A 24,972-nucleotide genomic window follows, 5' to 3' on the forward strand; every position below is an offset into this window, starting at 1 on the left:
GATGCAGCCATGGGCGCGTGAGCCCGTCCCGGGCAATGGTCAGAAAACCACCTCCCGACACCCCCCTGCGCCCCCCTGGCCCTGGCGGGCGGGGCGCGGTGGCGAGTCGGCCTGCAGTGGCTCCTCCCTAGGGCAGGTGGCGCGCTGCCGCAGCGACGGGCGCCTCCATTCCCGGCCCCCGGCCGGCTGCATGGAAGGGCTGGGAGCTGCAGCCGCCCGCTGCCTGCGCCGGTCCCCCCTGGCGAGCATGGGCGCAGCGCGCCGGGCCTGAGCGGGGAGCCCCGGCCGCGGCCGGCATGCAGGGCCCCGCCAGATGCTCCTTCTTCAAGGCGCTGCTGTGGGCCCTGGCGCTGGTGGCCCTGCTGCAGCTGCTCTACCTGTCCCTGCTCTCGGGGCTCCACGGCCGCCAGCAGCGCTCCCGCTACTCGGAGCTGTTCGGGGGGCGCCGGGGCGAGGTGCCCGGCCGGCCCAGCGAGCAGCAGAAGGAGCAGCTGAAGCGCGCCCTGGCCAGCGGCGGGCGGCTGGATGCCAGCGGGCAGTACCGGATCTACACGGACATGCTGGGGCCCCCGGAGCGGGCGGGGCGGGCGCCCGACCTGGTGCTCGCCACCCACACCAGCCTGAGCAACCTGCACCAGCTGCAGGAGCTGGTGGGGCGCTGGCAGGGCCCGGTCTCCGTGGCGCTTTTTGCGCCGGGCCCCGCCGAGGTGCGGCTGGCCACGCTGATGCTCTACGCCTTGGGGGCGCTGTGCGGGCCAGTGCGGCAGCTGGTGAGTGCCCACCTGGTGTGCCACTCGGGGGACCTGGCCGCCTTCCCCGAGCTAGAGGACCGGGCGGAGTTTGCCCGGCTCAAGGCCTGTGGGGATGTCTTCGCCAAGCTGGCACGGGCTGGGGCGGGCCGGCGTAACTATGCCCTGGGCGCCAACGCTTCATACCCCAACAACCTGCTGCGCAATGTGGCACGGGGGGCAGCCACTGGGCACTACACGCTCGTGCTGGACGTGGACATGCTGCCCAGCGAGGGGCTGCGTGAGGCCTTCCTGGCACTAACTGCAACCTTGGGTGCTGAGGGGCCACCAGGCGTCTTCGTGGTGCCCGCCTTTGAGATCCGGCACACCCGGCGCCTCCCAGGTGCCAAGGCCGAGTTGCTGCAGCTGTATCAGGTGGGGGAGATCCGGCCGTTCTACGAGGAGCTCTGCCCACGCTGCCAGGCCCCCACCAACTACTCACGCTGGCTGAACCTGCCTCCAGACAGTTCCCTGAATATTGCCTACACCGTGGAGTGGAGGGACCCCTGGGAGCCCTTCTACATCAGTGCCAACTCTGTGCCACCCTATGATGAAAGATTCAAGCAGTATGGGTTCAACCGCATCAGCCAGGTACCTGCCTCACTGGCATGGGGAGGCATTTGTGCCATGGGAGCCAGCCCCAGATATACGCCCAGCCACCCCAAGAGATGGAGCAGGGTGTCTCTGACCCGGGGGTGAAACAAGTCTGGGAAGTCTCAGCTGGGTGCTCTCCTGATCACTGGGCACCTCAGGCCATGCTCACTGAGCCTCATAGAGGGCACCCGAACATGGCCCCATGAGACACATGGGCAGGGTGTGAGGAATGCATATTTCCTTCCCTGCAAGGGGGCTCTGGCCCTGATCCAAGCCTAGCTCAAGAGTACTTGGTGGCTAGTGGGGAGAGACAGCACAATGTAGGGGACGTTGTGCTGCAGAGAGCAGGGTGGGGGGTTCAGTAAGAGGTGCTCTCACCTTGCAGTCAGTGCTGTTTCCAATACCCAGGGCTGCACCAGGGGGTGTTGTACACCCTGAAGTGGCATCTGTCCAATGAGATGTAAAATGGGCCTTGGCCCCTTGTGCTTACTAGTGTCCCTTTTCCTATAGCTTCCATCCAGTGGAGAATTTCCACTTCCTATCCTGAACTGTAGTGTTCTGTGAAGCTGTGAAATAGCCCCCACATCCCACACTGCATCTGAGCACCGGGTGAGGGATCCCTGTATAAAACAGCTCTAATGCCCCACCCCGGAGGCGGCTGCATAGCCCCTGCACCGCAGAAGTGGTTGCATCTTAGCACTGGATGAGGGATTCCTGTATAAACAGCCCCCACACTCCACTCTAGAGGTGGCTGCTTTTCAGCCCTCAATGTAACAGAGTGTGGGACACTTTGGAGTCTGGTGGGGGTTACCCTGGTCTCCTTCACAGCTCTCCTGTCCCCTTTCGCAGGCATGTGAGCTCCATGTGGCCGGATACAGTTTCTCAGTGCTGAACAATGCTTTCCTGGTGCACAAGGGCTTCAAGGTGCCGAGTGAGTTCCATGCACAGAAGGATGCCGAGAATCAGCGCAACAAGATGCTCTTCCGCCAGTTCAAGCAGGAGCTGAAGCTGAAGTATCCTGGCTCACCACGCCGGTGCTGATGGTCCTGCCGTCTCCGGCACAGCTCCTCAGACCTGCCTTCCCCATGACCCTTCATCTGTAGCTTTGGTGTCAGTGTTTTTGGGGGGCCCTGCCCAATCTGGGCTTGGAATGCCCCCTCCTTTCCATTGAGTCATTAATCTCCACATCGGACAGAGGTTTATAGTTGGGGGGAATCTTTCTAGCCACATCACGCTGGATCCTTCACCTGCCCCAACCTGTTGCTGGGGCCATGGAGTCCTGTATCCCCATCCCTCAAAATACTTCAGCATTCTCCTCCCCCAGTTTCCTATTGAACAGCAGGCTGTCAGAACAGAGGACCTCCCCCCGGCCTATTGCCTGTCTGGGCAGAGGACAGCTGTTTCCTCCCTCCGCAGCTCCCTTGTTATGATTCTTTCCCTCCTTGAGCAGGGAGAAAGAGGCTGTTCTGGACTCAGCAGCCCCCTCTCCCTTTTTGTAGGTGGTTATGGGGTGGAAGCTAGTATAGGGATTAGAGAAGGGGGTGGGGAGTCAGGACTTGTGGGATCTTTCCCTAACTCAGAGAGGAGAGGAGAGTCTAAGGGTTAAAGAATGAGGGGCTGAAATTCGGGACTCCTGGGTTCTGTTCCCAGTTTTGTCACTGATTCTATTTGCCCTCCACCAAGTCCCCTCCCCTTTCTGCACCTCATTTTTCCCCTTTGGAAAATGGGAATTAACGCAGTGACCTACCTCCTGAGGGCAGGGGGCATGAGGCTTAATTTATGAAGATGCTCAATGCTGCTTGGATGGGACTGGCAGAGTGCTCTTACCCCACTGTAGGAAATGGCCTGGTATTCAGTCCCCCTGAGTGCGAACCTTGGGTTAGAACAATAAAGTACTGTGGAGGCCAGGGGCGTCTCCTCATGGCTGTGTCCTGCCGTGAGTCCTTTCTGTGGTGCTGGGGGCAGTGGCTGGAACTTATCTATCCCGCACAGAGCTTGGCTTACTAGATATAGCACTGGTGGGTGGTGCTGACTTCTCAGTGTGCCAAAGCAGGGACCCTCCTGCCAGTGCTCAGGATGGGGTGAGGGGAGCTGAGAGCCACACAGCTCTGGCTTCTCTCCAGGTACTTGGGTGATGGGGGCAGTCCCATGGGTGTCATGACAACATTGCAGTTGGGCACCATGGCAAGGGGCCAGAGGTACTGTGCTAAGGCTGCGCTGGGACTGGGTGCCAAGTGTTATGGCAACGCCATGACTGGTGCTCTGGCAATGCAGCAATGGCGCTGCACCAGGTTGTGATGACATTGTCCAGGTGTCAGCAGGTCCCATGGTACCATGGCAACAACCTGACTGGGTGCCATGGTGATGTGTCACAAGCAGGTGCCATAGCAACACCAGTTCAGGGGATTCCCCTTAGCCCAACTTTGGGTGAATGTCGCTCACCTCACGCTAGGCTGTGGGCCTCCTGTTGCCATGGGAACATGCCCCATCCTCCACTATCCCATAAGGCTCAGCGCAGTGGGCAGCTGGGAACTATAGAGGCAACGGCGCTCTGGTTAACTGGTCTCCCTGATTGGCTGGCAGAGGATGGGGCGGAGCCAGTAGGTGTGGAGCTTCCGGGTACGGAGAAGCGAAGCGCTTACGGGAGGGAGGCCGCCGGCCTGGGCTCCCCGAGGTACGTGGGGCTCAGAGCAGCGGGAGATGGATTCGTCGCAGCCTCCCTCCATGGGGTGCTGGGTGGTGCATTCCCAGCTGAGATCAATGGAAGCTGAGCTAGAGCAGAGCAGCCCAAGGGGGGGAATTCGCTGTCTCCCCTGCTTCTGGAGCTTGTTGGTTCCATCCCCATTGAGTTCAAGGGAGGGCAGGCCGGCTCATTGCAACCCCAGGGGGAGAACTTACAGTGGCGGCCGGCCCAGACCATTGCAACTCAAAGGGGAGGGTTGCAGCCCTCGTATTGTGGGTGCTCAATGATCCATTCCCCGTTTGAAACGCACTGGGGGTGCAGACCATTGTAGCCTGGGAAAGGGTGCCGTATATCCTACTGTCCCCCATCATGGGAACCTGAATGGCACCTTCCAAAGCAAACTCAAAGGAACTGGGAGAGACCAAGACATCTCGGGGTGTGTGTGTGTGTGTGAATTGTGCCCTCCTGCTGTGGGGGGGGGGCGGTCAGTGGTACCTTCCCCAACAAGGAAATAGAGCAGACAATGTCAACTGGAGGGGGAAGTTATAGTATTGGTATGTTCCTCAGTGCTCTCGAGTGAGCAGAAGATGAGATATTTCATTCCCATCAAGGGGTGGGGGGAAGAGCATTGCACATGCACCAATAAAGCCAGCAGGGAGCTGGGTCAGACTATGGTTACAGAGCGAGCAGGGGGCTGGGAGCCAGGACTCCTGGGTTCTGTTACTGTCTCTGCCTGTATTCCCAGCCTTAGAGTCCTGCTCCCTGCTAGCTCCGGTGCCCCATGGGCCTGGATTGGGACCCGCTGCGTTGGCGAGGAGGGAGCTACAGGCTCATGGCAGCAGAACGCCGGGGTCGCCATGCTGACTCCGCTGAGGCTAGCACCCATCTCTGCAGTCACATCACATGTCACAACACCATTGCAATAGCAGCTACCAGCTGATAGCACCTCGCTCCCTGACAGAGCGACTGGGTGGCTTTGTGGGGCTTCCCCCAAGGTGGCTGCACATCACAATGCAGTGAGAACAGGGAGTCGTTGGCTCTGGTCTGGCCCCGTGGCAGGAGGATGTGGGAGAGAGGGAGAATAAGACACAGGGCCTGTCTCCTGTAGGAGGCGTTGGCTCTGATCCAGCCCCGTGTGATATGTATTCAGGGCCCACATGTGGAACAAGTTGTCAGGTCTCAGTGTTGTTCCCAGTGGAGAAGGCAGTTACTTCCTTGGCCAATAGGAAGCCTTGGGGGCTCAATGGGCTATGGAGACTGGGGTCCACTAGTTGAAGTAGCCCTGGGGCTGGGGTCTTGGCAGGGCTTGAACATTGGCAGGGCTTGGAGGTTGGAGCTGCCCCCTCCAGACCCATGCTCTGGGCACACAGGGGGTCCCATGGGTTGGGGGGCAGCTGTCCCTGGCCAGGGCCCCTTGCTCTGCATATGATGGAGGAGGGCAGTGGGGGGTGCAGTGAAGTAGGACCCTCCCAGGTCACCTGGCAATAATTCCTGCCATTGATCATCCAGAGTGCCCATGCCGGTGCACCCGGCACCCAAGGAGGCGGAGGAGATGGAGGGGGACGGGGACTCGGCACCTGAGCTGAATGGCGAAGAGGAGGAGAGCGAGGAGGAGCATAGTGCCAGCCCTTCTGAATCAGAGGAAGAAAGCTCAGGTACTGGGGTGTGGAAGGGGATTTGGGGTGGGGCTTGGCCCTTCATCACAGAGCGGTACTGGGGGGGTGGCCGTGCTTCCTGGGTAAGAGCCATGGCCCAGCCAAGTTGGTGTCCTCTCCCCAGACTCCTGGGTTCTGTTCCCAGTTCTGGAAGGAGAATGGGGTCTAGTGGGCTATAGGGGGATGGGCCGATGAACCAGGACTCCTGGGTTCTATTATCCCCAGCTGTATGTGTGCCCCTGGGTGAGTGTCCTGACTCTGTGTGCTTCAGTTCCCCGGGTGGTCTGTGTGTGGCACTATGCCCATGGGTGAGCATGGGCTGGAAGGTACATGTGCTGTGCCCTACAGAGATGGACGAGGAGGATTGTGAGCGGCGCCGCAGCGAGTGCCTGGATGAGATGTGTGACCTGGAGAAGCAGTTCTCTGAGCTCAAGGAAAAGTGAGTCTCTTGTTGGCTTCCCCATCCCTGAGGTGCCTGTATCTCAGTGCCAGGCGAGGGATCCTGGGACAAACTGTCCCTGCACCCCACCCCAGAGATTGTTGTCTCAGTTCTGGCTGACACAGTGGGCTGGATGGGGCTGGACAGGCCTGTGCTGTGCTGGGTGGGGGGGGTGGGCACAGCGGGACCATGCTGGGCAGGGCTGGGTGGAATGTGGGGCGGGGCTGGGTGCAGGCTGGGTGGGGTGGACAGGGCTGTGCTCAGTCCCTGCTGGTGCACCCTGCAGGCTATTCAAGGAGCGGCTGAACCAGGTGAAGGCCAAGCTGGAGGACGTGGCGTCAGGGCGGGCGGCCGAGTACCTCGACCCCCTGGGTGTCCTGCAGAACAACATGAAGATCCGCATCGAGGTGGCTGGTGAGCTCCTGGCCCTGCCCATGCGTTAGCTGTATCCCCTGCTGCCCCACAGGGGATTGGTCCCACCGCTGAGGAGATGGGGTGCCAGGGCTCAGTACCAGGGTGTGGGGGGAGAGTGGCTATGTCCCCTGGGCTGTCATGGTCCAGGCAGGCCTCAGAGGGCAGTGACCAGCTCTAAGGGAGCAGCAAGGGTTGAAGGCTCAGGAGCTGGGGGCAGTTGGGCTTGGAGGGGAAATGACAGGGCCCAGATCCAGTGTGGGGAAGGAAGGGTTCAGGAGAAGGGATGATGGATGGCGGGTGGGGGAGCCTGTGGGAGAGGAAGCGGGGGGAGGGGATTCAGGAGAGGCATGGGGAGGACTCAGGCCTGTGGGGTGGGGTAGGAATTCAGAGGAGGGTGCTGGCAGGCAGCCCTGGGAGGGGACTCAGGGGTAGAGTGATTCAGGCAGGTGGAGGCAAGGCCCACCTGTGGGAGGAAGGGGTGGGGCCCAGAGAGGGGAGTTGATGGCAGGGCCCAGAGGACAGGAATTTCGCAGGATCATGGGAGTGAGGCTGGCAGGGCCCGGACTGGTGGTGGTAGGAGGGCAGGGACTTGGACTGGGAGCCTCCTGGGAGGCTTGGGGTTAGCTAGGGTGGGCATCTCGCAGGGCTGTGGCTGGGCATGGAGGCAGAGGGCTGGTGGATGGACAGGGGTCACTGGTCCCCCCTCTTGCAGGCATCTACAAGGGGCTGTGCCTGGAGGTGGTGAGGAACAAGCACGAGTGTGAACTGCAGGGAGCACGCCAGCACCTGGAGGTGAGGGCCCCCATGACCTCCTTCTGCTCCTACCCATTGCTGAGGTCCCCTGCAGGCCCCCATCTACCCCTCCATGCCCCACGGGGCCCCCTGCGTAAGCCCCCCGATCTTGCCCTGAGGTGCCCCATGGACTGCCCTGCTCCCGCAGACCCTCCATCCACTTTCCAGCTCCAGATGCCGCATCCTGTCTGAGCCCTGTGGCTGACTTCTGCACCCCCAGCATTCCCAGGGAGCACTGTGGGAGGGCCAGGAATGGGACCAAACGAGCCGGGTGGGAGGCTGGGAGCCCACAGCCTGGGGGTGGGATAGGGTCTGGCTGCGCCTCCAGGGCCTCCCTAGTGTTCTCTGTGCCAAGGGGGTGGGTCCATCCTGGCTGTGCCCCCAACCCCGTCCTGTCCACACAGAGTGAGAAGCTCCTGCTCTACGACAACATGCAGAGCGAGCTGCTGGAGCGAATCCAGCGCCTGGAGGATGATCGGCAGAGCATCGACATCACCTCAGGTCAGTGAGCCCCAGGGCCTCCCCCAGCTCCCCTCCCCCACTGCCGTTCTCCACGTGTCTCTGCCTCCTGGCCATCCAGAGTGCCTCTAACCTGCTCTCACTTCAGTGTGCCCCCACAATCATCCCCAGTTTGATGCCCCCTGCCACACTGCTGCTGCCCCCCACAGGGTCCCTCCCACCATTCCCCAGTGTCACACACCCCTGCATCCCCATTACAAAGGCAGCTGTGTCCAGGGTCGCTGCACCCCATGGATCAGACCAACGGGTCCATCCTGCCCAGTATCCTAGTGTTGTTCCCACTTTCTAGCTGTTCCTTTGCTCCATGTGTGAGGTGAGTTTGCTGGGTCTCATCCTGCCCCACCAGGGACTGGGCTCACTGCCCCCCCCCCCCCACTCCTGGCACAAACCACTCCGCTCATCCCTGTCCCCAGAGGGCACTAACTTCCCCTGCACTGGCAGCCCCAGTGGAGAGAGAGGATTGAGTCCCCTTTGCCCCCCAGAGGCATCCCTGTGGGGCAGCAGGGAGGGGGAGAGTGGGCTGCTGCCAAGCAGGCCCCTCCCCCAGCCCGGTGGGAGGGACTGTCCTCTGACCCTTGTCCTTTCCTCCTGGGTTAGAGTGGTGGGACGACAAGCTGCGCCCCAAGAACAGCCTCAAGAAGTGGGATCCCTTCCGGCCCGCCAAGAGGAAGAAAGCGCCGCTTGTGTCTGATATCCTTACATTGGTATTCCCTCCCTCTGCTGGGCATGGGGCAGGGACCATGCTGGTGTCCCCCCTCCGCCCCCCACACACTCTGCTGGTATCCCCCCGCTGGCCATGCTGGTATCTTCTCCCCCAGAACAGACCTGTCCCATCAGTCCTGGCCCCTGACCCTTCCAGTCCCAGTGGTGGTGATGGGGGGAAAAGAGGGGCTGGGATGTCTGACCCAGGGGCTCCCCTCTCTGCGGTGCCCTGTGGCAGGGAATCCTGTTGGCTCCTGCCTGGCTGGCTGCTACTGTCCCCCCCCATTCTGATGCTGCCCCCTCCCCAAGTTGGTGTGGGAGGGAATGGGGCTAAATGATCACCATGGCTGCGTATGGCTACATGCCCTTAACATGCCCCTCACGCCCCTACATCGTCTACATGCTGCGGGACATCGACATCCTGGAAGACTGGACGGCCATCAAAAAGGTGAGGCTGACCCACTGGACACCTGGGTCCCTTAATAACCCCCTTTCCCTCGCACACCACTGGCCACCCCCCACAATGCCTGAGTCCCTGAAACCCCATCCCCCCGCCCCGCACATCCCTCAGCGACACTGCAGGACCTCTGAGTCCCTTAATAACCCCCACTCCCTCACACACCCCTGGCCACCTCACACAATGCTTGGGTCCCTTAAGCCCTTCCCACACACACATGTCCCCTGGCTGCCCCACAGGCTGCCTAGGTCCCTTAATAACCACCCCTCATAACACCCTTAGTTGTTCTGCAGAATAATAGTCCCCCTTCCTAGCTCTGCCGTTTGGGATCAAACATGTGGAAATGGGATTATTTTCATATGTATTCTTAATATACCCTTTAAAAAGTCACCATTAGCTGGGCCAGGAGCTGGGAGCCAGGACTCCTGGGGTCTGTCCCTGGCTCTGGGAGCATAGTGGGGGGGTCTAGTGGGTTAGAGTGATGGGGAGGGTGGGGCTGGGAACCAAGACTCCTGGGTTCTATCCCCAGCTCTGGGTGGAGAGTGGGGACTGGGAGTCAGGACTCCCTGGTTCTGTTCACTGATGCTGAGTGAGTCCCTTACCCTGTGCCTCAGTTTCCCCATCTGTCTCACAGGCTAATGCTGCCATCCTTCCTGGGGGACCAGCATGGGTGGGGTCTGCATAGCTCTGTGAGCAGCCGCAGGGGGTGGAGCACGATCCCTGCGTAAGCCCCTTTAATCGTCTTGTCTCTCCTTACAGGCTAAAGCAGCCGTGTCGCCCCAGAAAAGAAAATCCGATGGTAAGAGTTGGGGAAGGGATAAGATATGGGGCATTTCCTCTCTAGGGGCACCAGCTCCAGTCTGGCTCCAGGGCAGGGAAGTGACTCGCTCAGGTGTTCAGGAAGTGGGGTGCAGGGTCTTTCCACCTAGGGGTGCTGGCTCTGACCTGAATCCCAGTCGGGCCCCTCCTGCCCCTTCATGGCTCCTCACCTGCCATCTTGCTGCCCTCCACCACCCTGCACAGATCCCCCTTGCCACCTCTGGTCTCCCCCAGTGCCTCAACCAGGACACGAGCTAACCTGGCCCTGCAGCTGCCAGCAGGGCCCATCCTCAGGGCAGGTGCCCCTCCCACCCCCCAGTATGTGGGGCTGTGCCTGCCCCCCCAGCATTGATCACCTCCCTCCCCCCAGTGCTGGTGAAGGTGGAGAAGCCGGGGGCCCAGTTCTCAGCCCGCTGCGAGGACGGGCGGCTGCATTATGAGGGTGAGATCTACAGCAAAGGGCAGAGCGTCATCCTGGAGGTCGGGGACGAGGCACCCGCGCAGTGAGTGGCCATGGACTGGTTGGCTGGAGGGAATGGGGCACGGGGCCTTTTCCCTTGAGGAGGTGCTAGCTCTGATCCAGACCCAATGCGGGGGACTGGCTGGCTCAGGGGGACAGGGAATGGGATAGGGGGCCGTTCTCTCTACGGGGGGTGCTGGCTCTGATCCAGCCCCAGGGCAGGGGGTCTGGCTGGCTCAGGGGGCCTGGCTGGCTCAGGGGGCAGGGAATGGGATACAGAGCCTTTCCCGTAGGGAGTGCTGGCTCCAATCCAGTCCCAGGGCGGGGCGGGGGGACTGACTGTGACCCCTGCTCTCCCCTGCAGGGCAGTGATCACGGCTGTCAGCACTGGGGAGGTCTGGCTGCGCCGGGAGGATGGCACCAAGACCAAAATCTACGTCTCGCAGCTGCAGAAGGGCAAGTACTCCGTGCGCAAGGCCTGAGCGGGCCCTCTCGTGGCTCAGCCCTGCGGTTCGGCACAGGCCTCCTCCTGGAAACCAATGGCCCATGGACCCTCCCCGGCACACCGAGTGGCTGGACTTGCTCTCCCCTTGCACTAGGACTCAGATGGAGAGGACTCTGGGGCCCTGCCCGGCGGGGTATTCCCATGGCCAGTGCTCCCGCCTCAGATCCCTGCAGACAGGCCAGCACGAGGCTTCACCGCTCGCTTCCCTCGCTAGGACTCTGGTGTTTGTAGCAATCTTGGGGGGCTGCACGTAAACCCCGGTGCCTGGGGCTGTTGTGCCCCCCAGGGAAATAGGGGTGCTGGTTCCAGGGGCTTCAGCAGGAAAAGCCCTGGGCCTCGGCCAGACCCCTGGAAGCGTTCACATTAAAAACCAAGTGAAACATACAAATCTTGGCCCTTTGATTCATTTCAGTGTATGCTGGGAAGTGGGACATGGGGCTTTTCTCTTCTGGGGGACGCCAGCTCTGTTCCAGCCCCAGGGTGGGCTGGGGATGGGGGGTGAGTGGGGTGTCCCCTTGCTGGGGCACAGAGGGTTCCCAGCTCTAAGCCAGCAGCCCCCCCCCCCCCAGCTGTGTGCGCCGTCCCTTGTCTCTGAGCCCCTCCAGAACAGCTGGCCACAACCCCTTGCGGGGGGGGTCACTGCAGCATCAGGGCACCCCTACCTCCAACCTGCTCTGATTCTGGGACACACACCCTGGCTTCTTTCCCCCAAGTGGCAGCACCTTTGGGACCCCCCCAACTCTCCCAACCCGCACTGTTGCCCCTTTTCCAGCCTTCCTTTCCCTCGGGAAAGACAGGGCCCCTCACAGTCCCTGGCCAGACCATACTGCTGGGAGCCGCTCATGTGGCCGACAACCTGGGGGCCTCGTGTCTGGGCCGTGCCCATTCTCAGCCAGGCCTCCCCCAGCACACCAAGAAGCGCAGCTGCTTGCACCCCTCCAGCGCTCCTCAGCAGAGCAAGGGGGAAAATGAAAATGGGGGATCCCTCCCGTCCCTTCTGCATGAGCCCAGCCAGAGCTGCACCCCAACTTCACAGGCTCTGGAGAGACTACAAGGGCCTTAGGGTGAGTGGAACTGGGTCACGGGGAGGGGGGGGGGGTCTGTCACAAACCTGGGAATCCCACCCCGATCTTTGTTCTGCCCCATGCTGGACTTTCAAACCCTCCTGCCAACTGCCCACAGGGGGTCTCTACTAGTCCCTCCCCACATTGGGGCTTTAGCCTGACACCCCATGAGTTGTGCAGAGAACTGATCTCCTGGATTCCAACACCCCACTCCCCTCCCCATGGCTCATCTCCCTTCTCTGCATGCCCAGCTGATTGGGGTCTGGGATCCAGGACTCCTGGGTTCTATCCTCAGTCTTGGAAGGACTGTGGGGTCCACTGGGTTGGGGAGGGGGGTGCTGGCTGGAAGCCAGGACCCCTAGGTTCTCTTCCCAGTTGGCTGTCTGACAGTGGCAGAGTCCACGCCCCTGTTTGTGCCTCAGTTTCCCTCCCCATAGTGGGAGCCACTGTGGCCTCCCTGATGTCAGGGTGAAGGGATAGGGCATCTGGGCAGGGCTCTTAGGTGGGGGTTGGGGACAGATACAAAACCCAAGATAAAGCAAGTCCATCGGGGGTGGTGCCCAGGACCCCTGGTGTCTGGGGGCAGCCAGGCAGCTGCCAGGTTTGGCTGGTGCCCAGACATGCTCAGAGCCCATCACATCTGAGTCCGACGTGGGAGCGAAGGGAATAATGAATTAATAACGACACTGCAGGCAGCGAAGGGGTAGCGGGAAGAGGGCACTGCCAGGTAAGGGCTTGTGGGGGGGCATTGGGATGGGGCAGTGGGGGAGTGGCAGGGGAGAACTGGGGACTCCCCCAGGATGAGCCACGATGTCAGCTCCAGTCACATCAAAACTTCACTCCGGCAGGGAGGGAGCAGCCCAGCAGTTATTTATAGCTCAGGACCTGGGGGGACTGAGATGGGGGGTGGGATCTGGGAGGGAGCTGAGAGCAGGAGAGCTGGGATCTGGCTTGGTCCTGATGGATTTTCCATTTTTTGCTAATCTCCCCCCCCCCTCCGCTCCTCCATCTACTGCCCTGCCCCCCCCACGCTCCATTTCCCTGTGATTATAAGTACACACCTGGCCTGCAGCCCTCAGATTGACCTTTCTCTTCCATCTGGAAGAGGAGTAGTGTCTCTAGAGCAGGGTGCTGGGAGCTAGGACTCCTGGGTTCTATCCCAGACCTGGGAGAGGAGGGGTGTCTAGTGGGAGGGGGGCTGGGAGCCGGGACTCCTGGGTTCTAGCTCCGCATCTGGGAAAAGAGTGGGGTCTAGTGAGTAAGAGCAGGGGGCTAGGACGCCTGGGTTCTATTTTTAGCTCAGGGATTAGGGTCTAGTCACTAGTGGGTTAGAACAGAGGGGCTGAGAACTACTACTCCTGGGCTCTATCCGCAGATCGCTTGAGCACAACCCTTCTCCGTGCCTCAGTTTACCCCATGTACAAAATGGGCAAGCTGGGAGGCTGGTGTCTGTTCCTGGTCCCCCTCTGTTCCCCCTGCCCCGGGGCTGGGTTGCTGATTAGATCTGCGCCCCCGCATGGGCTGTGCCAGCCTAGACAGCTTTGCCTTGGAAACGTGACTGCGCTGCGGGGGGGGAGCCCGTCTGTCCCTGCCTCGGGCTGGGGCTGGCTCTGGCTCAGCCCGGCCCAGCCCTGTGCCAGGGCTGGGTGTGACGGTGAGTCAGAGCCGACGTGCGCATTCCTGGCCCAGGCACGAACAGCTCCCCCGTCCCGCGGAGCCGGGGCACTGTGTAGCCGCTGCCGCAGCCCGCCCTGTGTAGGAATCCCCCCCTCTCCTACTGAGCTCCCGGTACAAGCAGCCCCCGCGCACCACCCCAGAGGCGGCTGCATCTCAGCGCCCCGCCAGCGCTCCATGCCCTGGGGAGAAGCATATTCCCAGCAAGGGCCACGTGGGTATGAGTCGTGCCCCTTCCTGCTCCTCCTGCAGCTTCCCGGTAGCGTTTCAGGGCTGGCGTCAGGCTGGGCTGGGCTGCCCCACACTCAGCCGCCCCTGGGGGCCCCAGAGGAGTTGGTACCAGGGGAAGGGGGGCGCTAAGGGTTAACAGCAGCTCCTGTTTCTGGCAGAGGGAGCCTGTCTCCGCAGCCTGGTCACCCAGCCGAGATGGAGCCCCCGGACCAGCCAGACGGGTATGGCAGAGGGGCCTGGGGACAGGGAGGTGGGGGGGAGCCAGGACTCCTGAATTCTATCCCAGCGAGGGGCTAGTGGGTTAAAACAGGTGGGGCTGGGATCCCGGACTCCTGGGTTCCATGCTCTGGCCCTTAGTGCTAGAGGCTCCCCACCCTCCTCACAGCTCTGTTTGTCCCTCCTCAGTCTGGGGCGTGGCCCTGTATATGATGTCCCAGACCCACACGTCTTCCCCCAGCCCAGACCAGCACGGGGGTCTCCGAACAACGTCAGCCTCCTGGATCGCCTGCTCCTCACCCAGTCTGTCTGGCTGCAGCTGAGCCTCAACTCTGCCACCGCCCTGCACATCCTGCAGCGTGAGCCCCCCGGGGTGAGGGCTCAGGGGTGCCTCTGCCGGGCTGGACACTGGGGGAGATGGGTCCATTGGTCTGAGGGGGGGGATCATGCAGGATGGCCCCTACGGCTCATCTGGGAAGGGGAATGATACAGGGCTGGATGGGGATGGGGGACAAAACCCAGGCCAGATAGGGTCCATGAGGCTGATGGGGGGGGGGAGAAATCCCACACTGGATGGGTCCACAGGTCTGATGGGGGGGGGGGGTCCCACACTGGATGGATTTATGGGTGTGTGTGGGGGGAATCCCACACTGGACGGGTCCATGGGGCTGAGCAGGGAAGGGGGTGGATATCGGGAAATGTTCCAAATCCCCAGCCCCTGGTAGCCCCTGCTGATGGGTGCCCCATTCCTGCCCCAGACATTCCTGGTGCGCCGATCGAACACACACCGACGCCGGGTGCTCTGCTTGCGCCTCCTAGATGACTTGGCCCCGGCCTTCGTCGCTAGCTACTGCCTGCAGGAGAAAGCAGCAGGTAGGGATGCGTCTGCGCTGCCCTGTGCCCCCCAGGGAGCACCACGCCTACACACAGCCCTGCATCTGGGGCCCTACTGAGCTCCCCAGCTCCTGCAGTACGGTATCCCCTAGCGCTGCACTTGGCCAGTAGGCAAGTACTGACTGCCAGGGGAGAGCGCCTCCTAGCGCTGCAGGGTCTGAGGGGCCTTCTCTTTGCAGGCATCTCTCTAGAGGGCTCATCCTGGAGCTTCCCAGACCTGCTGCACCTGGTGGCCTCCTACTGCCAGAGCCGGTGAGTGGGAGGATGGGGGACATCCCCAAATCTGAGCCCCCGAGCTTCAGCTCTCCCCCGCTCCCAGTAGACTGAGATCCTGTAGTGTCCGGGGCAGTGGGGGACAGCGGAGCGGTTATAGGACAGAGGGCGTTGGGGCAGCCCTGGGGGAGAGGGCAAAGGGCAGAAGAGGATTGGGGAAGTGCCCAAGGGGGAGGGGCAGAAGGGAATTGGGGGAATATCCCTGAGGGAGGAGGGAGCTCTGGGCCTGCTGTCAGAGCCTGATGCACTGTCCCCCTAGGGAGGTTCTCCCGGTCGCCCTGCGCCTGCCCCAACCCATCCAGCAGGCGGTGTCGCACAAGGAACTGGAGGCCATTTCCCACCTGGGCCTTGGTGAGTGACACCCCCCACAGCCCTTCCCCCTGGACCCCTCCCTCAGCGCCCCCCCCCCACATCTCAGTGGCCCCTACACTGATCTCCCTGATCCTTCCTCTCCCTTCAGTCCCTCTGGTCCTTCCCTGCCCATCCTCTCTCTGTGCCCCATTTCCACCCCATTACCCCCATCCCTACAGCCAATCCCCTTCCCCCATCACCCTGCACCTCCTCCCTGCACCCCCCAGGTAGCTGGGAAATCCCTCCCATCCCTTCCTCCTCTAGTTCCCCTCCCCCCGGCCTGGGGCCAGATTGGAGCTGGCACTCCCTAGAGGGGAAAGGCTCATATCCTATTCTGCCCCCCTGAGCCAGCCAGGCCTCCCACCTTGGGGCTGGATCAGAGCCAGCGCCCCCTAGAGGGGAAAACCCATGTCCTCTCCTCAGTGCTGACCCCTCGTTTCCCCCCCCCTCCCCAGAGTTCTGGAGCTCTTCTCTCAATGCCAAGGACCCCCTGGAGTCGCCTGAGCCCCCACTCTGTGAGGATGCTGCCCCTGCAGCTGGCCAGCTGGGTGCAATCCCCACGCGGAGCCCAAGGGAGCTGGACTGTGGCCTGGGCAACGGGGCACTGGGCTTTCTGAACCCCCTGTTCCAGGGCAGGGATGGAGGCTCACGGCGGGACGACTTCAAGCGCAGCATTAAAGTGCGGGTGTCCACCGAGACCTCCAGCCCTCTCTCCCCACCCCCCAAGCCACCGCCCCCCATCCCTTCCAGCCAGACTGGGATGCTCCCCACCCCGCGCCGAGAGCCGGGCCAGTACACATCGCTCAGCATGTCGGGGTATCGGGTGCCCCAGCGGGCTGGGGAGCCCCTTAATCCCAAGCCAGCCGGGAGCAGCCTCCCATCCCTGCAGGAGCTGGACAGCGGGTCCCCCAGTGGCTCAGAGAGCGAGGGGGGTGGGGGTCCCCGTGCCCCCTCACCTCCCGCCCAGCGCCGCCCCCGTGCCCCCCTGCGCTCCATGAGCGATGCCGTCCTGGCAGTGCTGGCCCCTGAGAAACAGCTGGCACGGGCCGTGGAGGGGCTGGCGCGGGACCGGAGCACCAGGCTGGGAGCCAGCGTCCAGGATTTCCTGACCCTAGTGAGGGGTGGCGGGGGGGAGTGGCGGTCCAGCCACGAGCTGCTGAGTCCCGTCCGGACCTTCCTGACCCACACCAAGGCCCAGCTGCTGCACAGTCCAGCCCTGGAGCTGCCGAGCCCCACGCTGCTGCCTGACCACAGGCTGGGTGAGTGGGGCTGGGGGGAGGGATCCAGGATGACTGAGTTCTATTCCCAGCTCTGGGATGAGTATGGGGTCTACTGGGTTAGAGCTGTGGGGCTGGGAGCTAGGACTCCTGGGTTCTGTCCCCGGCTCTGGGAGGCGAGTGGGGTGTAGTGGTTAGAGTAGGGGTGGCTGGGAGCCAGGACTCCTGGGTTCTAAGAGTAGGATGGAGTCTAGGGGGTTGGGGCGGGGGAGAGCCAGGATGCCTGGGTTCTATTCCCAGTTCAGGAAGGGGAATGCGGTCTAGTGGGTTTGAGCTGGGGCGGGAGAGGAACCAGACACCTGGGTTCTGTTACCAGCTCAGGGAGGGGAGTGGGGCCTAGTGGGTTAGAGCAGTGGAGCTGGGAGCCAGGACTCCTGGCTCTGGCTCTAGCCCATGTAACCCACTCCTACCCCGCAGACGCTGTGCTGGAACGGGCCCTACATCGTTGTGTGCTGAAGCCTCTCAAACCAGTGCTGGCATCACGGCTGCGCAGACTACGCGTGGCAGATGGGTCCCTGGGCCAGCTCCAGGAGAACCTGCGGCTGGTGCGGGAGCGGGGCCCTGGTGCCTTCCCAGCACGGGCGACCCTGCCTAGCCCCCATGACACCCAGCGGGCACAGCGCAAACTGCTGCAGCTTCTGCATGCCTATTCGCCCAGCACCCAGGTGACACTGCTGCTGCAGGCCTGCAAGGGTGTCTACCGAGCCATGGGAGCAGCCCCGGGTACGGATCCCTTCATCCCTTCCCCCCTCCCCTCCCTCGCCCACGTGATGCTGCTCCTGCAGGGCTGCAAAGGTGTCTGCAGAGCCATGGGGGGTGTCCCCCCCCCCCCGCACAGCCTTCCCGACCAGCCTAACCTGCATGTCCCCTCCCCCTCCGCTCTTCCTCGCCCAGCACCCAGGCCTAGGAGAGCATCTCTGCAGCCATAGATCTGTCCCCAAGTACAGACAATCCCCATATGGCCCCCTGTTCCCCAGCACCATTCCCATATCACCCAGCCTGGCCCCCTCCCTCACCTGCAACCTACTCATTCCTACAACCTCCTGATCCTCCTCCCATCCCCATAACCGACCCCTGTGCCCCTCCCCCATCTCACATATCCACCCAGGGCCCCCCCACCCCACCCTCCCCCGTCCCCCCGCCTGTGCACCTCACCCCATGCCTCCCTGGATTCTGGGATCCCTCCCCCATCCCTGCCCAGCCTGTGCTCTCCATGCTGCCCACAGCCCCCTGTTGCTGGGAGCCCCCCTCCCCCAGCTCGTGCTCCCAATGCCGCCTGCATCCCCTGCTGCCGGGACCCCCCCTCCTGATCCCCCTATGTTCCTGCTACATCCCTGCCAGCACCCACTCTCTTGTCCCCTCTTCCCCTCAGATGGGAGCTATGGGGCGGACGAGTTCTTGCCGGTTCTGAGCTTCATCCTGGCTCAGTGCGACCTGCCCCAGTTGCTCATGGAGGCTGAGTACATGATGGAGCTGATGGACCCCAGCCAGCTCCTGGGGGAAGGTAAGGGAGACCCCTAGGCCCTCCACTACCCTTTTTCCTTGTCCCCCTGAGCCAGTCAGTCCCTGGGGCCAGATCAGAGATGGTGCCCCCTAGAGGGGAAAATCCCTGAGTCTGTTTATTCCCTAAATGGGAGGGACCCACCTAATCCTCTGAACGTGAGCTCTGCGATCCTGGGGTGTGTAAACAGGGGAATCTCGACTAGGAGAAGGGAGGTTCTGTTACCTCCGTGTGTGGCGCTGGTGCGGCTGCTGCTGGAATCCCGCGTCCAGTCCTGGTGCCCACAATGCAAGAGGGACGCTGGTAAATTGGAGGGCTCAGAGAAGAGCCACGAGCATGACTAAAGGCTCAGAGAACAGGCCTCAGAGTGAGAGACCCCAGGAGCTCGATCTGTTTAGTTTGACAGAGAAAAGGCTGAGTGATCCCAGTCTAAGTACCTACGTGGGGAACAGAAACGGGAGAGCAGACGGCTCCTCAGTCTAGCAGCCAAAGGTCTAGCAAGAACCAAGGGCTGGAAGCTGAAGCTGGACAAATTCAGACTGGCAATAAGGTGCACCTTTATAAGTGAGGGGAATTAATCGGGGGAACAGCCTCCCACGGGCTGCATTCTCCCTCACTGGCAGTGTCTAAAGCAGGGTGGGATGTTTTTCTGAGATCCGTGCTAGTTCCTCCAGGAATCAATTCAGGGCAGCCCTGTGCAGAGAGGGGGCCAGCCTAGAGAATCTCCATGGGCCCTTCTGGCCTGACAATCTATGCCCCATCCTCCCCCAGGGGGCTATTACCTGACCACTCTCCAGGCCAGCCTGGCCCTGCTGGGGCGTTTCCATGAAGAGGAGCCCATGGAGTTGCGCCCTGATGTCCAGAGAGCCCTGAGTTGGCGGCACCAGAGCCCCTCAGGGCGGCCCCCTGGGAGCCCATGCCAGGTACGTGGGAAGGTGCTCTGGGGGGAGTCATTGACGGGGACTCCCTGCTACCCACCCAGTCCCTGACCCCTCCCCTCCCTGCTATCCACCCAACTCCTGACCCCTCCTGACCCCTCCCCTGTCTACTCTCCACTCCATCCCTACCCCCTTCCTTACCCCTCCCCACTGCCTGCACAGTCCCCCCATCACCCCTCACGCCAGCTCAGTCCCTATCCCCCATGTCACCCCATCTGCCTCAGTGCCCACTCAGTCCCTGCCCCCATCCCAATTGATCCCTGCCACTCTTAGTCCCTCCCCCCGCCACATGCCCACTAAGTCCCTGACTTGCTCTGCCTTCCAGGACCCACGGCCTGAGAAAACCCAGGCCCCCTGCAGTGGGTGCCACTCCACCACACCTGCGCTGGGAGCCCAGGGGACGGCGGAGCAGCTACAGAAGCACCCCACAGACAACAGTCTCCCCCTGCACCCTGAGGGCCAGCGCCAGCTCCAGGAGCACCCGGCCCAGTACTGCCACCCCGGGGAGATGGGACCTGGGCCGGGAACCCCACACAGGCTGCTCCGCGAAGCGGCTGTCGACCTGGATGAACCCCTCTGACCTGGAATGCCTGGTTCTGTCCCAGCTCTAGGAGGGGAGTGGGGTCTAATAGGTTAGAGCAGGAGGGCTGGGAGTGAGGTCTCCTGGGTTCTAGTCCAAGCTCTGCTGTGACTGGCTTTATGACCACTTCCCTCTTGGTGCCTCAGTTTCCCCCTTATGTAAAACAGGGTGAATAAGACCTGCAGCAGTGTGGAAGGGATGTCTGTCCCAGGTAGCCCCTCCCTGTTCCACTCTACGGGGGAGGGGATTCTGGGGGAGCCTTTTCCTCACTCTGGGGGTGGGGCAGGGAGTATCAGCTTGTGACAATCACTCCTGACTTGAGTAAGAGTCCGTTAAATGCCAAAAGAGAGAGCAAGAGAGAGAGAGAGGGAAATTCTTTCTCTAGTGACACAGATGATCAATGTACATACATCAGGGGGATTTGCTGGCACAAAAACCTCTTCTGCTGATGGTATTTTTGTAGGGCCTACTTTATTAAATATTTTTTGGGGGGAAAAAATAATTTTTATTTTTTATTCTCCCAAAAGCGACACGGCTGGTTTGTCCGAGCCCTCAAATTTACAATTTGTTCATATATTACAAGAAAAGGAGTTCTGTAACAAAATGCTCTTGTATCAATATTATTGTAGGGCCTACTTTATTTACTATTTGTAAAAAAGATTTACTTTGTTTGAAGAGTGGCATTCTTTGTTTTTAACTCGAGTCTGTTTTTTTTATTTTCTGAAATTCCATATGTTTTTGATAAATACAAACACAAAACTCTCCTGTTGATATTATTGTAGGGTCTGCTTTATTGGCCGAACAACGTCCAATCTGTTTAGCTGTCTCTATCTGTAACAAGATAACTTTTGAACACTGTGTACAATCAATTCCAACGTTTCCAGGAACATTCTAGGCATCAGTGGGCAAGAGCCGATGGATGTTGGTGAAAATCAGAGAAACCAAAAGAGGAAAATGGGAGGCCCCTGGAACTCCAGCATCTGATAGCAGAGCCATGGCTTCAAGTCCCTCTGCTGCTGACAACGATTAACACCTTCCAGCACAACACCCCCCATCATCTCAGCTCTGCCCAGCCTCCAGGTGGAGTTTGAGACGTTGACACCCTGTGTGACTGAGTTCCTGGACAGACAGAGAAGAAATGAAAATGGTGGGAGAGGAGGAGGGACAGACAGTGCCCCTGGCATGGGTGGAAATAAGGGGGCTCTGGTGTGAGGGGAAGGCAGACAGACAGACCCCTTGGCAGGGAGGAGAATGGGGGCCCCTGGTATGGAGGGAAGGGGGAGCTGACAGAGCCCATGGTGGGAGGGGAATGGGGGCCCCTGGTATGGGGGAAGGGGGAGCTGACAGAACCCGTGATGGGGGGGAAGGGGAACCCCTGCTGTGGGGGGAGGGGGAACTGACAGAGCCCATGGTGGGGCAGGGAATGGGGGCCCCTTGTATGGGGGAAGGGGGAGCTGACAGAACCCATGATGGGGGGGAAGGGGAGCCCCTGCTATGGAGGGAGGGGGAACTGACAGAGCCTATGGTGGGGGGGGAATGGGGGCCCCTGGTATGGGGGAGGGAGAGCAGACAGCCCCTGGCAAGGAGGAGCTTGGGGGAGGGGCAGGGAACCCCTGAACGAGAGGGGAATGGAGGGGGACGGGAGACGGAGGGATGCCAGGAACCCTGGTGGGGGCGATGAGCTCGGCCGACACCAGCTGTGAAGCGGGCGCCCTGGCGGGTTTCACTGCGGTTTTCCCCCAAGGCACCATGCCCGGCTCTGTCTGTGGCTGGACACCGAGGCTCTACGCCCAGCTCCCCGGCCTGTGGCGGCCTGCCTGTCGGGCGAGGGCCTTGCAGCAATGGCACAGCCTCAGGGACGTGCCTAGCACCCGGGGGCAGAACCCCAGTGGGAGGGAAATCAGGCCCATCTGGCGGGGTAGGCAGAGTGGGGACACTGGTGCCCCCTGCTGCTGCTGCTTAGCACATCACAGGCAGCAGCTGCTGCACTGAGGGGGCACTGGCCTGGAGTCCGGCAGCACGTGAGGCTTTTGTGGGGAAGTAGGGCTCTGGGGGGCGAGGAGGAGTGTGGGGATGGGAGAGGCAGCCAGGACTGGAGGGATGGGCCCCACTGACTGCAGGGAGCTGGCACAGGCTGTGGGGCCAGGTCCCCCTGGCCTGAGCACTGCCCCCACTTTGGAAACAGACAAGTCATGAGTCATGGGCTGACTCCTAGCCAAAGGGCCCTGAGTCATCAGTCCGCTGTCCTAGAGCCCAGCCCCAGACATGAGTTCAGAGCAGTTCTCTTGGGTATCCCAGCGCTCCCGGGACAGGGACTCATGCTTCCCATATGCCCCGTTACTCCGACCCTGGGGCCCTTCTCCTAATTCACACAGTGCCCCACAGTGGCCCAGTTGGGATCCCTGGGGCCCATCTAGGGGACACGTCCTCGGGTGCTGAGCTCTCTGAGGGCTAGGCCAGGCCCCCGCCCTCCTTCCTGGGATAAGGAAATATTTGGAGTCAGATCCTTTCCCTGTGGGCTGTATCTGAACACTTCTATGGCCAGGCTGAGGAATCTCTCAGGAGCTACTGCGGAGCCTGGCACAAGGCAGGGTTACTGCCGGAACGCTGGCTGAAGCCCTCATACCCTGCCAAGCCACGCCAGATGGAGTCTAGGGCTGCCGGCGTGGACTTGGCTCACGACCGATACGTCCGTCCTCTTCACTCCACAAATGAGGGGACCCTGCTGGGCCACGCAGCCTCTTGCCCTTTTGTGACACCACCTGCCAAACTGCATCTACGCTGCATGCAAGCTCAGCTGGGGACAGCCCGCAGCCCAGACTGGATGGGAGCACTCCTACCCAGGGTTCCCTCCTCTCCCAACTGGGGAAGCACCTGGCTGCAGTTTGGGTAGGAGTCCCCTTCGCCCCAGCCCTTCTGACAGGAACGATATTGCTGGAGGCATCTGTGCTCGGTTGGGGAGCCCACCTGGACCATCAGGTAGTTCAGGGCAAGAAGAATTGCTCTGATGGATCTCAAAGCAGGGCACAATGCGGGCATGTTCTCCAGACCGGCCATTCCAACCGGTCCGTTCCTGTCACCACAGACAATATGACCATGCTATAAATGAGCAGGGGAAGGGAGCTCCTCTCTTTCCCGTCCCCATGGTCACAACAGATGTCGATCCACCCACCCCATTGCTTCCCAGAGTACTAGGACATAGCAAACAGGACACCGTTGTTGCCGGCACAGAGTGCCCGAGGACAGCAACAGCGGGTCGTTGCCCGGTGTGCTTCGCGCCAATAAGCACACCAGGTGGAGAAGCAAACAAAGTTTATTTGAGATCTCAAAGCGGTGCAAGGAGACAGGCACGTCTCAAATCAAGCACACTAACAGAAACAGTTTTTCTTCTTTTATACATTTTGCAGTTAAACCTCATCCCCCCCCTTCCCCCTCTAGCCCTCCCTTTCCCCCCCCCCCATTCCTCCCTCTACCCCTCCCGGCCCTGGTAATAGTTACTAAGCAAATAACGATTACATTTAAGCAGTTAAGTCATTCTTGGCAGCTATAAGCCTAGCTTGTTAGTAACTTCTTTAAACCGTTATCTTGTCCTTTTTCCCTTCAGCCAGGAACATGCAGGCCTCATTATTACCGCTTGATACCGGTGTGAGCAGGGGGTTGCACACAGATAACTGGTTGCTTACATATTCCAATTGCACCTGGCTTTTGAGGTCGATTAGAGTTTAAACATGGAAGGAGTTTGGTTCACTTAGGCCTAGTGCAGGAAGGCTTCATTGACACTTGTGATTTTCCACCCTCCCGAGTTACCTAGGATAGGGTTACCATTCGTCCGGATTCCCCCGGACATGTCCGGATTTTTGAACTAAAAATAGCGTCCGGGGGGAATTTGTTAATGTCCGGACTTCCCCCCCCCTTCCCCCCATGCAGAGCACGCGCGGCTAACAGGGCAGCTGGATGGTGCCACTTACATGGGGCTCCGACAGCGAGAGGGAATCCCTCCTCCCCCTGCAGCAGAGCTCACTCACTCACTCCCTCCCTCCCTGCATCGCAGATCGGCTCCGGCAGTCTGGAGCTCCTCCCCCGCTGCTGCCCAGCGGCTCAGGCAGTTCCTGAGCAAGTTCACCAAGACGTCAGGTGAAGAAAGGCCAACAACAAGGGGGCCAGAGAGTCGGAGAAGGGGCAGGGAGGTTCTGGTGAGGGCAGTCAAGAGATGGGGGGGGTCGGGAGTTCGGGGGGGGGCTTTCTGGGGGGGTGGCTAAGGTTTTGGGCAGTCAGGGTACAGGTAGGGGGTAGGGTCCTGGGGGGCATTTGGGGGGGGTCTTAGGAGGGGGCAGTTAGGGGATAAGTAACAGGGAGGCTTAGGTAGGGGATAAAGTCCTGGGGGGCAGTTAGGGGCAGGGGTCCCAGGAGAGGGCAGTCAGGGGACAAGGAGTGGGGGGGAGGGTTGGAGGTTCTGAGGGGGGTGGGAAGTGGGTGGGGCAGGGGCAGGGCTCCTCCCGTCCTCTTTTTTGCTTGCTGAAATATGGTAACCCTAACCTAGGATGATGGTGATGCCTAGTGACGTCAACAACTCCCTCCTTTGAGAATACTCAACAAGCTTTTGGCTGAGTTTTCTCATATGCTGTGGACAAGATATGATTAAGTGCTATGAAGATGGGGTTATCAATGAGAGGGTATGTCGGGATTTTGGGGGAACGGGGGGCACAAAGCTTACGGAGGAGCAATTTAAAACAAGCAATCAGGAGGAGGGTGACCAAGCACAGTACCACACCTGTGAGGAGGAGACACACAAGGCCACCCCCCCAGTCCTCCCAGGTCAGGCAACCAACTCCAAAGGGAATCAAAACCTGTGGGTTCCCTTTCCTGGGCCTTCCACTGCTCAAAAGCCTGTTCGGCTGACAGGATGTGCTTGTTAATGTCCTGTGAGTTTTCCAGGACATAAGTACAACATTTATTCCCAATAAGGGCACTCACCCCGCCCTGGGAGGCTAAAACATAATATAAGGCCTGTCTGTTTTATAGGGACAGCAACCGGAGCTGGTAAAGCTCTGAGTTAAGGCTCTTCTCTATGGCCAAGGTTTCATTGGCGAACTTGGTGAGAAACACAGAGAGCCTGCAATAAAATTGGGTTAGCCATCCCACCCCA

The 24,972-nt window shown here is 60.8% G+C and overlaps 3 protein-coding genes across 5 annotated transcripts; all 3 read left to right on the top strand.

Annotated features, from left to right (window-relative positions):
- Positions 1-126: 126 nt before the first annotated feature.
- On the top strand, positions 127-3,303 carry B4GAT1 (beta-1,4-glucuronyltransferase 1). The gene is made up of 2 exons (XM_054034816.1): positions 127-1,379; positions 2,232-3,303. The coding sequence occupies exons 1-2, from the start codon at positions 297-299 to the stop codon at positions 2,421-2,423; spliced, it is 1,275 nt and encodes a 424-aa protein (XP_053890791.1). The 5' UTR covers positions 127-296; the 3' UTR covers positions 2,424-3,303.
- Positions 3,304-3,408: 105 nt separating this feature from the next.
- BRMS1 (BRMS1 transcriptional repressor and anoikis regulator) lies at positions 3,409-11,215 on the top strand. The gene is made up of 11 exons (XM_054034815.1): positions 3,409-4,056; positions 5,575-5,720; positions 6,069-6,159; positions 6,446-6,573; positions 7,286-7,365; positions 7,770-7,866; positions 8,482-8,574; positions 8,970-9,034; positions 9,803-9,842; positions 10,233-10,365; positions 10,687-11,215. The coding sequence occupies exons 1-11, from the start codon at positions 3,659-3,661 to the stop codon at positions 10,802-10,804; spliced, it is 1,389 nt and encodes a 462-aa protein (XP_053890790.1). The 5' UTR covers positions 3,409-3,658; the 3' UTR covers positions 10,805-11,215.
- A 1,387-nt stretch (positions 11,216-12,602) lies between these two features.
- On the top strand, positions 12,603-20,597 carry RIN1 (Ras and Rab interactor 1). Of its 3 annotated transcripts, XM_054036036.1 has the most exons (11): positions 12,603-12,618; positions 13,955-14,017; positions 14,202-14,385; positions 14,771-14,885; positions 15,086-15,158; positions 15,439-15,530; positions 15,986-16,789; positions 17,225-17,530; positions 18,180-18,311; positions 19,080-19,231; positions 19,572-20,597. In XM_054036036.1, exons 2-11 carry the CDS (start codon positions 13,992-13,994, stop codon positions 19,824-19,826), a joined length of 2,139 nt encoding a protein of 712 aa, XP_053892011.1. In that variant the 5' UTR covers positions 12,603-12,618; positions 13,955-13,991; the 3' UTR covers positions 19,827-20,597. The 3 variants fall into 3 exon arrangements, with proteins under 3 accessions (XP_053892011.1, XP_053892009.1, XP_053892010.1); XM_054036034.1 differs by lacking the exons at positions 12,603-12,618; positions 13,955-14,017 and adding an exon at positions 13,589-13,783; XM_054036035.1 differs by lacking the exon at positions 12,603-12,618 and having other exon boundaries at positions 13,791-14,017.
- The last annotated feature ends 4,375 nt before the right edge of the window (positions 20,598-24,972 follow it).

Source organism: Malaclemys terrapin, chromosome 7, assembly GCF_027887155.1.
Source record: "Malaclemys terrapin pileata isolate rMalTer1 chromosome 7, rMalTer1.hap1, whole genome shotgun sequence".
Lineage (NCBI taxonomy): Eukaryota > Metazoa > Chordata > Testudines > Emydidae > Malaclemys > Malaclemys terrapin.

Bases quoted from the DNA above. Each gene is read 5' to 3' on its own strand.
- B4GAT1 (XM_054034816.1), top strand. From the start codon at position 297: ATGCAGGGCCCCGCCAGATGCTCCTTCTTCAAGGCGCTGCTGTGGGCC. The intron at 1,380-2,231 runs GTACCTGCCTCA...CCCCTTTCGCAG, and splicing joins GGTTCAACCGCATCAGCCAG to GCATGTGAGCTCCATGTGGC.
- BRMS1 (XM_054034815.1), top strand. From the start codon at position 3,659: ATGGCGCTGCACCAGGTTGTGATGACATTGTCCAGGTGTCAGCAGGTC. The intron at 6,160-6,445 runs GTGAGTCTCTTG...TGCACCCTGCAG, and splicing joins TTCTCTGAGCTCAAGGAAAA to GCTATTCAAGGAGCGGCTGA. The intron at 10,366-10,686 runs GTGAGTGGCCAT...TCTCCCCTGCAG, and splicing joins GGGGACGAGGCACCCGCGCA to GGCAGTGATCACGGCTGTCA.
- RIN1 (XM_054036034.1), top strand. From the start codon at position 13,743: ATGCCCTGGGGAGAAGCATATTCCCAGCAAGGGCCACGTGG. The intron at 13,784-14,201 runs GTATGAGTCGTG...GTCCCTCCTCAG, and splicing joins TCCCAGCAAGGGCCACGTGG to TCTGGGGCGTGGCCCTGTAT. The intron at 18,312-19,079 runs GTAAGGGAGACC...ATCCTCCCCCAG, and splicing joins CAGCCAGCTCCTGGGGGAAG to GGGGCTATTACCTGACCACT.